The 11,455-nt window shown below is 36.3% G+C and overlaps 1 protein-coding gene across 1 annotated transcript in view; it reads right to left on the bottom strand.

The window, feature by feature from the left end:
* Positions 1–2,507: 2,507 nt before the first annotated feature.
* Positions 2,508–11,455, bottom strand: part of LOC117120734 — a 28,254-nt gene continuing 19,306 nt past the window's right edge. The window contains exon 2 of the mRNA XM_033265803.1: positions 2,508–9,684. Within this exon, the coding sequence (XP_033121694.1) occupies positions 6,974–9,684 (2,711 nt within the window). The 3' untranslated portion in view covers positions 2,508–6,973. The remainder of the gene's footprint in view (positions 9,685–11,455) is intronic.

The following is an 11,455-nucleotide window of genomic DNA, read 5'->3' as shown; positions in this document are numbered from 1 at the left end:
GTATAAGAGACAGTATATATATATATATATAAATCAAAGTAGCTGCATGGGCAGGGTGATAATATAAAATCAAAGTCAAACAGGTAGTAATCTGCCTCAGTGAAATTTATTAATACGACATGTTTCGGGCATAGCCCATCATCGGTACTTAATGATGGGCTATGCCCATCATCAAGACCTGTACCTGACAGCCGTTAACACTGTTAACCGCTATGAGGTACAGGTCTTGTTTCTAGCCGTACTTATTGTGTAATGGAGTGTATCTGGTGGTATTTGAATCTGTTAACCATGAAGCCTCCGTGGTCCAATGGTTGTGACGCTCGCCTTGACAGCGAGAGGTCGTAGGTTGGATTCCCGCCATAGGAATTTTATTACACAATTTCTTTATTTATTTATTTACAGGACTACATTCGTTGAGAGCTATGCTGCATGATGAATTATTATGTCCTTTATTCGAACACTGTATTTACCTTTCTTTGATGATTTATGTATAGAATTTAACAGTGTTAAAGGCTATCTTGATTTATATTATATAAAAAAATGCGAGCTTGGCTGTTTCCTTCAACGAAGACAATTCAATGTAATTCGTTTATTCAAGTAAACAAGCCTCCGTGGTTTATCATGTAGGCCTTGTTTACTTGAACGTAGAAAAGTGTTACTTCCACTTCATATCCATATACTGTGTTCACGTCTGTATATACCGTACCACAGGTGGGCAAAGTGCGGCCCGCCAGCGATTTTTTGCGGCCCGCGAAAATGAATTAAAAACCCTATGTGTGCCAAGCAACATTGGCCAGAAAACACCTTGTTTTTATGGCCCGACACCGATCATATGTAAAATAAAACTGAGAATAAATTGGGTGTAAAAGCAGTTCTTAGAGGTTTTTGGAAGTACAATGGAAACAACAAGTTTTGGGTGCGGCCCTCGGTGTTGGATTCCGACCAATTTTTATGCCCACTCCTGATATATACATTAGCGTATAGACGTGAACACACTTTTTAAAATAATCTTATGACACTGTCGTCGATAGTATAAATTGGTAAATTAAGCTGTTTTTGTGATTTGGAAATCATTATTGATATACAAAATACGGTCAATGAGCGGCGGTGCACTTTTGATCTTATCTCTTGAGGTTCGGTTTAGAGGAACACATGTAATTTACTACAGACACAGTGCAAGTCGAAGCCATTATAGTAGGACGGGTTTTTAATTTTTATCAACCCTAAATAATGGAGTTTTTTGGCCTAACTGTTATTAAGGGATGTGGAATAGGAAAGCAGAATCAACTACTCCCAATAGGCCTAAGTAACGCCACATTGCACATGCTCATAATTGAAATACGTGACTATAAGACAAATGAATTATTATGAATTTACAGAGTAAACTGGTACTTCCCGCCAATATTATTTAATTTACATATAGATAGAAAATTGCTATTGTCAGAATGCTGGCGATTATCATTCAATTTATTTATTTTTTTTAAAGAGTAAAATAAAATCATATTAGTTACAGGCCATTTTTTGTTATATACCGTATTATATTATAATAATTGCGAGAATACACTTTATCACCCAGAGACGTTGTTCTTTGTCATAATGAACAGTTAGCCTGTCGATAAGATTACAAAATAAGTGAGCAAGGCCCGTGGCTAAATACAAAACTTTGTAATAGATGATCTGCAATGAGAAGCTATAGCAGTATTCAACTGACTCAGCCTCGTATTCATACATATGTATGAATGATGAATTTTGTTGTACAAAAATGTTACAGTACTGTAGTTATTGTACGTTCAATAGGATATTTTGAGAGATAATGAAATCATGAAGACATAATCGAATTTGACCATTGACCTATTCTTATTAATAAGTCCATGATTTGACCAATCACCGATGTCCGGATATTCGAAATTACAGTACTGTACTTGGAAACAGCTTATGGAAACAGCATCAACAGAGAAAAAGCACTTGAAAAACTATCATGAGAGGCATACAGACTGTTGCGATTACTGTCATAATAACCACACAGTGAATTGTACACAACAGAATGCACATCAGACTTGCCACAATATTCTCTTAATTATTTTTTTCTCATTCTGGGCAGCGCCACCAACGAGCAAGTTAATTTAGAACTAATAAATTTTTAAAAATCGTGTATGGGACGCCAATTAAGTTTTGTATGGCGCGCACTAAGCACAATAAAAAATGAGTTACCCAAATTTAGGGCCTGCAACAGGAATGGCGCCAGATTTTGACAGACGGGGGTCCGATGTCGCCGCCAAGAGAAAACTGGGAGTGGTTGGGTGTCGCCCACAATCCTTCGAAAGTGGTCCTGGGGCGAGATGCAATACTACTAATACTGTATGTATAAAAATATATATTATTTTTTTCCCCAATGAAATAGTATTTTTTCTCCAAGATTGGGTAGCTCTCTTCGACGGGGAGGGATGTTTTGTTATGTGGTTTGGCACCAGCATCATTAGGCAATAATGACTCACTGAGAACAAACATCTGTGACAAAAATTCTTCGTAAAGACAATTTATTTTTTCTACATGGTGATACAGCACTACACCTTATATCAGAAAACATCAAACCTACTGTATGTATACATGGTGATGATTCTAAAATCACCCGTAAGTTAAACAATCCAAGTGGCATTCCTACAAATTTACGTAAATTAATACTGAGCCCGCATTAATTATAATGTCCATATTTTGTGATGTCATGATTAAAATATTTAATACGAATGGGAATTAAAATACAATAATTCTATTGTTGTTGTAGGGTCCTGTTTACTTAAGGGGATATCTTAACACTATTGGTGTATCATCCAGTGTCTGTTTAAAATAAAAGTAGCCTTTGCAATTTGTCATGTAAAGTAATTGGCTGTGAACACATGAAAATACCACAGGACTAAATTCAAGTTCAGAAAAAAAACACCGAAATTATCAGCTATTTTTCCAAGAATATTATATAACAGGAACAGTTAAAATTAAGAATTGTAGTATCTATAAATATATATACATTATGAAAATGGATAAAACAATTATGATTAAATATTTAGAAAGAACAAGGCGAGGTAATCTGTTTGGTGTCAATTTCATTATCAAGATTAAATATTCTGATAATATTAATACAGACTTCTTCAAAAACATATAAAGACCAGTCCACACTGATTTGCACATATCACACCAACATATTTGTCACATAAAGTTCATAGTGTGGACAGGCATTTACACTGTGGTTCAGTTTATGTTAAAATACTGTACAGAGATCAAATACTTAAAATAGCTGTTTTCCTGTTTCGCAGGCTTCAACTTTAGCTACCAATGACCTTATACATACATTACAAACATCTAATATCTAAACATGAAGGAGGGTGTAGAATTTGAAAAGAGGAGATGAAAGGGAGGAGTAAGATTATGGAAGGAAAGGGAGAGAATGAAGAAAAAAAAATAGTTGCAAGATTAAAGTGGGAAGCTTTTAAGGTGAACAACTGATGAGCTGAAACATAGATAAGAGAAGCAGGCGGCGTAAATTGGTTTCAATCTTGGAGGGGGGGGTGCGGAAATTGAAAATACGAACTGGGAGGAGGTGTGAAAATTGAGAATGTGGAACTAAATCACTATTCCAATGAATACATAACATTGGTCATTGGGGAGAGAGGATGGGTGCAGAGAGGGTGGGTGCATAACCCCAGCCTATGCTCATGTTCTGGATAAGTATAAAAGAGAATTTTGATAGGGAAATTTTGAAGGATAGCATAGACAGACGAGAAATGTAGAAAGGGATGGGGAACATAAAAGGGGGAAGGTAGAGCAAAAGAATATAGAAGGGATGATAAAGAAGTAGAGTAAAGGTAGAGAAATGAGTGAGGTTGCACTACCTTACACATACATCCTTAATGAACAAACATTTTGGAAATGGGTCCAGATGAAGAATACTCCTAAGTGATGTTTTCCATAAAAGAGATTCACCGGAAATCAAACATATTTGCAATTTATAGTAGTTATTGAATGTAAGACTTCTTATCCTTGCAATCTTTACTTTATGTGATAAATACCTGTGATTTGCCCATATATGGGTATGCTATGACATCATAGATTATAGTGTGGACAGAGCTTTAAGTCTTTATAGTCCTGGGGGGTATTGCTATAAACGGTCTTTAGATTGTCTTAACGATTATCCGGCTTTAATTGTGACGTCACTACTGGTCTATGATTATATACCATTGCTATACCGCGGTCCTATCAGTTTTAAAGCCTACTCTGAGGAAGCTTAAAACAGTCTTAAATCATTTTCATCATGATGAAGACTGAAAATCGAATGAAAAATATTCCGCAAGCTTCAGCGTCTGTAAAAACCGGTCTATGTTTTATTACGTTCATTTTGATAAAATATGCATGTTTCGAACAAGTGTAACAGCGCCCTCAGTTTCATGTTACCAGGAAGTGCTTGTTTGCGTTCCAATACTCAAAGCAATCTAAGCAAAGAGCGTTTTATAGCAATGGTTTTAGCAGACTGACTTTAGTAACACCGTCTAAGTGATAAAGCCGGAATTATTCGAGTAGTTAAAACTATCAGTTAAGACCGTTTTACAGTAATCTGCCCCTTGTTTCTCTCACTGCCACTGACCAAGATCGCACAGTGCACACAGAATGTCTATGTACAGATGCCTCTGTTGCTATTCTATTCACATCTGCCTGGCTGGCTCGTAGACCAATCAACTCGCTGTCAATCACCAATATCATAATTTACACAATAAAATCATCTTGACTTTAGACAATGAACTTTGACTTGTAATTATACATGTCTAGCTGCCTAGCATGCAGATCGCAGACACAGACAATCAAACACACTTGATGAGAAGTGGGCCTACTCGCAAAACAATCACAAATACATAATGCAGGTGCCAAGCAATATGTTATTTGCAATTCATAACCGGCAGTTTTCATAGCTTAACGGCAAAGCATTGTTTGCTTCATGAATTAGACATTTGAAAGCATACGTTAACATAACTGCTATTAATGAATATTTGTACCTAATTAAATTAAGATTCAAGTACAGGGGTAAAGTTCATTTTAAAAACAAAAAAATAAATATTCTACTTGTACTTATCAAAAAGCAAATCTAATCACATTACACATTTTATGAGATACATGACCAATTTAAGGCTTAAATACAAGCAAGTGCAAACTCGCATAAATAACATTGGAATTTGAACTTCACAAATTATAAGAGCATTTAAGAGTAACATACTAAAAACTGCATATGCAAGGTGACACATTTAAAGGTTTTATATATTAATAAATATTATTAAAATCAAATTTTAATGCATTTAATGTATGGTAACGAGAATTTAAAAGCAAAATAAAAGAAAAAATGTTTCTCTCTTGAAAAAAAATTTTTTTTTAGAGGATGTGGGACCCGTTTCTTTTTTCTTCCCCAAGATAGCAGTGACACACCCACACAAATACACCCACAAACATAGTCCCATATCTCTATAACAAGCTATACATCATGTATAGTAATTACTACCGAAGATGACTGACTTTCTGTAGGCTTTTCTGGGTATCATCTTCTGGCTGGTAAATTAAAAGAAAGCCGCCCAGAAATAATTATATGCAAGCTGATGAGAAACATAGTGCTTTTATTTGGCCTGATTGTAGTTGTTAGACTAGTCACTACTGGATCAGAAAATGCTAGAAACAATTAATGAAGCATGACTTGAACCAATGAGTCTTGAATCAGGCAACATCATGCCATATAATACATCAACGTAGTAGTTTATTCCCAGGGGAATAATCAGTATTGATATCATAGTCAATGTGGATGGCTAGAATTTGAAACATGTTCAATCACAGACACTTATATCTTGAAGGCCTACAGTAATGCACATTAACTAAATTTGTAGGCACTCGGTATATAAAAAGATACATTAAGCTTACTGGCAGAATAATGCCTCACATTTTACCAAACCTTAGGCTACATAATGTGTTAAGCTGGGAACTCGTTGTGTTGTACGACGGTTCGTACGATGAATCTAGCTCCGGTCTTTGGGAGCGATGCATTGCTGTTTGCTGATTGTCAGTGGCACTCTGAAAGGACAGTCATTAAAAACAATCCATTGTGCGCATAGTGGCATTGCGTTTTACATATAATTGCGTCAGCCAATGACCGTCAAGCGCAATGAGTGACCGGCTTTAGCGATTAAAAAGATTGAGGACCGAAAAAAACTAATTTCTAAAAAAAGTTTCTAATTTTGACAGACAAAACCTTATTCTTAACATGCACACAAGCTTAAATAATAAGGGGTCTAGTGGCTTAACGCTTTAGCTAGGGCCCTGTATCTTTTTGATACTGGGGCCCACTTTGGGTCTTGGTCGCCAATTCCATTGAAGGATTTTAGATGTGCTCGTTTTTTAATTGTGTTTGTCAACGTATTCATTGGCGGATCAAGGAATTTGAAATAGACGGTCACGGATGAAGGGTCTACTATATGCCATCCTCAGTCCCACCATGGTTGGGATTGAGATAAGAAAATCTATGATTATGGCACCTCTAAATGGCTGGATATGTCACTCACAGACTTAAGATTTGAATATAGTTTTATTGTTACCTCCATTAAAAAAAAATTTAGGACGCACTACCCTATGGGTAAGTACAGTAGGGGCCCTTCGTCGCCCCTAGGCATTATGCCACTGAAGGAGTTTGAATGGATTCTTTTCATTTTACTCAATACAATTCTGTACTGGTTTAAATATCACAAACTGGCTAACAAAGTTAAAACGTTGTGACCAATACATACCATACATTTTTTGAGATAATTTTATATATACAAGTTAACAGTATAATAATAACAGTAACAACAATAATACAGCAATAACATTACAATTGTAATAACAATATTTACAATAATTATATTAAAAATAATTTAAATGACATAATGAAAAGATAACTGTCGAATGTACATAGTTATAACATGCCTATTAGTTCGTAACTTTTGTGGTGTCTCTTCCCATTGTGTTTGCGCCTTAGGTTAGAACCGCCTGATTTATCTGAAGAGGAACTATTATCAGAATGCTTGCGTTCCTTGCTGTTCACAGCCGTCTTCACGGTTAGATCTGATACGCTTGAATGCTCACTGTCCATGCACGATTTTGGTCGATTTTTCTTGCGGTTGCGACTTTGAGGTCGATCGTAATCATCTATTTCATGTTCCTTTAAAGTTTTATATTCCGGTTTACATGAGAACTTTGTCGGTGAGGTTTTCCCCATCAAGCGTTCTGGTGACATGATTTCAATCGGAGTTGAACTATTGCGATTTTGTGCAACCGACGAGCGTGGGGAGTTGAAGCCGCTGTCACCGTCTCCGGTGGAGCTCAAGCTCTCAATACGATTATGTACAGGTGGTCCTCGATTAGGGACCTGTTGGATGTTATTGTGACCATTCATATAAGGCTTATTGTGTTCAAAGTTACTTGAATTATCTGGGCTTCTGACATTAATTTGACTGTAATGATTTCCTCCACTGAAATTTGTCTGAACACTTTCATAATGAGAAGAACTTGTTAGCGAAATACTACATGTGTTCCTTCCAGAGTCTAAAGTGTCCTGACTATTAGATTTTGTACCAGAGAATTCTGGGTAAGCTGAAAATGTCCTAATAGCTTGAACAGGTGACAAGAGAGGTCGCTCTTCAACTGAATGCGGCAATCCTCCCATCAAGTTATCAATTTCCTGGTCATAGTAGTATTCAGATGATTTTCGAGGAAGTTCAGCTGGAATCTGGATTGGGGGTCTGGAAGAGACAACAATGGGTGCAGAGACTCTACGGTTTTCACCAGCATGACTATTGTTAACTTGGATACTAGAATGAACGGGTTTGAACTGGTTTTGCACGGGTAATGACTGTGGGTGTGGCTTTCCAGGCTCATTTGCATTTATAACTGATCGATAATGTACGGGCATCTCACTATCATGTGATGATAATGTTTCATCCGTATCAGTTGTTAACTGATCATAATGGGGATGATGCGGATAATTTTGAACATACACAGAACTACCGCTGTCAGAGATTTCCCCATTCGGTATTCCGGATGGTGGTGGTGTTGGTAATCTCTCAGATCCAGTTAAAGTTGATGTTTGAGATTCACAATCATCATATTTTGTTGCATTTCTTTTCTTATATCTCTCCCTTGATTTATCGCGTACTTTCCCCCTACTATTAGTCCCCCTTCCTCTTGTGTTCTCTTTTTGAGGGCGGTAATCTAATTCTGGGTCGTTGCAAAATGATTCGTTATCTACACCTTGAAATGGTTGGATCTTGATTGGGCTGCTATCTCGCAATGTTTGGAAATAATGTTTAATTTTGTCTTCTTTAGTTGATGGGTCCACTTTAGTTGTTTTTGTGCTTGTTTGTTGAGAAACTGCTTTTGTACGATACTTGTTATCATAGAGTTTTGTTGGTTTCAAAAACTCAGCTTCACTTTCAGGTAATGATTCCTGCTGGGCTTCTCTGTACTTCATATGCAGACTTTGTGCTTTGGCTGTCAGCTGCCCAGTCTGCATACGGTACACATTGAATTTTGTTGCGTCTTTTGGTAACGATTTTGTTTCACCTGGAGGGCGTGGTATCCCAAAACTATCTGTAGTTAGCACACTTGATTGATCATCCATAAAAGTGCTTGAGAGTTCACTTGAGTTTAGACTCTTCCTCGCATTTTCATTGTTTAACCAACGCACATGATTAAAGAACGGATCATGAATATCAGATGGCGGAAACTGAGCAGAGAAAGTTTCAAGTTTGGAAAGATTGTCGGTAGTTTTTATCTGTTTAGCTGGCACTGTTGGCGATTCCACAGCAGTTTTATTCAACGATTTTGAATGGTTCTTAGAGTGGTGCTTGCCACTCAATAAACGTCCAAGGCATGACGTTTTGTACTCTGAATCCGATGTCAACAACAGGTCATCCTCTGCATAGCCACGGCCCATGCGCATTGATCGTGTGCGATCAAAACTTGAACGTGGGAGAGATTTGCTTTTTCGCTCACGCATCGAGAGACTTCTTTGTAACCCAGGTCTAGTGTACTCTGGTTTAAGAGTGTTAAATACAAGAGAGTCATCAAAAGAATGCATCACTGGGGACTTTGTGGGTAAAGTCTTTGAGACTGCAGGTTTTGCGGGAACCTTTTTTGCTGTCACTTTAGGTGAGTCTACTGGTTGTGCTGCTTTAGCCTTTGGTGTTGTTTCTTCTTGCTTATCTTTAGGTGTTTGAGTACTTTTATCTGATACAGTTTTAGGCAGTGTGTGTTTCGTTATCTGACCATCTTTATATATTAAATAAGATTTCTCTGTCTGTTCAGGGTTTATATAATAAGCAGAGTTCAGAAGATAATCATCAAATTCGGTATCTGCAGGAGGAACAGACTGATCCAGAGCTAAATAACCGTTTCCGTTATGCCGGATCTTTCCCTGGTTTAGAAGATGCGTTAATGATTTGTAGATGATCTCCATGCTTGGTAGCGTTATATGGTTGTAGCACTCGGATAGTTTACCACGAATAACTTCTTGGTTTGCATTAATTTTTCGTTTATTCAGCTCTGATATGATGAGACAGAGAACTTCAGTGAGAGGGATGAATTGCGCTTGTTGAATGTTCTTCATTTGTATTGGCTGTACATCACCTAGAAAACAAAACAATGAGAAGTAAGAATTAGATTTCATTTTACGTTGAAGTACAATGTTACAAAATATCATTACTGATATAAATAATTTGCAATTTGAACAGTTTACTAATTTAGGCGTCAGTATTAAATTTCTGGAGAAACAAAATTGAGTAAGTTTGATTATTTTCAGTTGAGTAGGTACAACCATGTAGACAGATGTTTCATTCAAATTTAGTGTACTTTTTTTTCACCATTATTTAAGAGATTTATGGTAGTAACTTTGTGCCATAACCTCTGCAACTGCTTTCTTCTTTACATGTATAATATTATCTCATTGAGTTCAGTGTCTGTGATATTGATAGTAGATAACACAATTATGAACAGGTTCATGGAAGTTTACCAGTATACGATACTACCTTGAAATATGTAAAAGTCATAAATTACCTGAACAAGCAAGCTAGACCAAGCAAAAGCTCATGTTTCATATAAAAATGTTTATTAATTATAGTTTATATTTGCACACTTGTTTTTTAATAAATCCATCTATCCATTCATCCATTTGGGATTTTTTTTAAATACAGTATTTGCACTAAAATCCACAATATAACTCTCAGTGGCACATTCTAAAAATGTTTCTACAAAAATCCTTATAAAATTACAGTAGCTGGCGGATGTAAAAATTATAGAACTATAACCAATGTAGTAGTACAATTGTTTCACTATTCATTAGAAAGCTTTACAATTATTGAAATATACAAATTAGATAATTCATTTTGTAAAAAAAAAAAATTACATTAGATATACATTCGATACTTTAGGATGTCAAACCGTTGGTTACATGCACATTGTGTAGTATTCTTTTTCTTTTTTGATATATATATATATATAAAATTAATTTTTTAAATAATTAAAAAAAGACTTGGTAACTACTATAACTAGCCTGTAGAAGAGGCAGATTAAATATAGTAGCTAGGAATAACATGGTTGAGAATTAGTTGTGGATACAACAAGAGAGGGGGTTGGGGTTCACCACATCGAAGGAGGGAGAGGATGCATCTACAGTAGGTATGGGAAAATAATATTCAAAATTTGTTATGCCCTCAGTAGTACAATATATTATTCATATCAAAATCAGAAGAATTTAATTTACAGCATCCAAAATCATAAGATAATGTTAAAAAGGCAAGTACCTGGTACCTTTACAAATCTGCGTTCTGGTTCTATACATTAAGTGTCAACTTTTGAATAAACCAGATTTAAGGTCAAATGATTGAAATCAGAGTTTGTTTACATGTGCAACAAGCTTAACTACATCTGTATTTAACTATAGGACAATGGAACACAGGTTATCATGCTTAGCTTTGTTTGCACAGTACGGAGGGACGTGGACAGGTGAATTAGACTGTAGGGCTCAGGTAAGATTATCATAAAACCAGAAATTGTCCATGGACAGTAAATAGCCAGCATAATAGCTTCTGATAACATTGCCTGTAGTAAGGATATACTATCGAGCTATTTACCGACCCAACAATTGAGAAAGCGGAACAATTCACAAGCTACACATACATATTTAGCAACCGAACAAAGCAAAGAGTTCTTTTCAAAGATAACTGTACAGGCTAAACTGCTAACCACATGTACAGTAGTGGCGCCAGTGGGGCTGGGGAGCATTTTCACCCCGTAGTATAGGCCTAGACCACCTGTCATGCACGACTAGGTTGTCGGATCAAAAATGAAAAAAATAAGAATTTGCCTATCCAACGTTATTTTGACTGCCAATCCCTAATAT

The sequence above is a fragment of the Anneissia japonica genome, unplaced genomic scaffold (genome assembly GCF_011630105.1).
Source record: "Anneissia japonica isolate Jap-2015-1 unplaced genomic scaffold, ASM1163010v1 scaffold69_len1423075_cov170, whole genome shotgun sequence".
Classification (NCBI taxonomy): domain Eukaryota; kingdom Metazoa; phylum Echinodermata; class Crinoidea; order Comatulida; family Comatulidae; genus Anneissia; species Anneissia japonica.
Note: the sequence above shows the minus strand (reverse complement) of the source record. Positions and strands in the feature narration are given on the sequence as shown.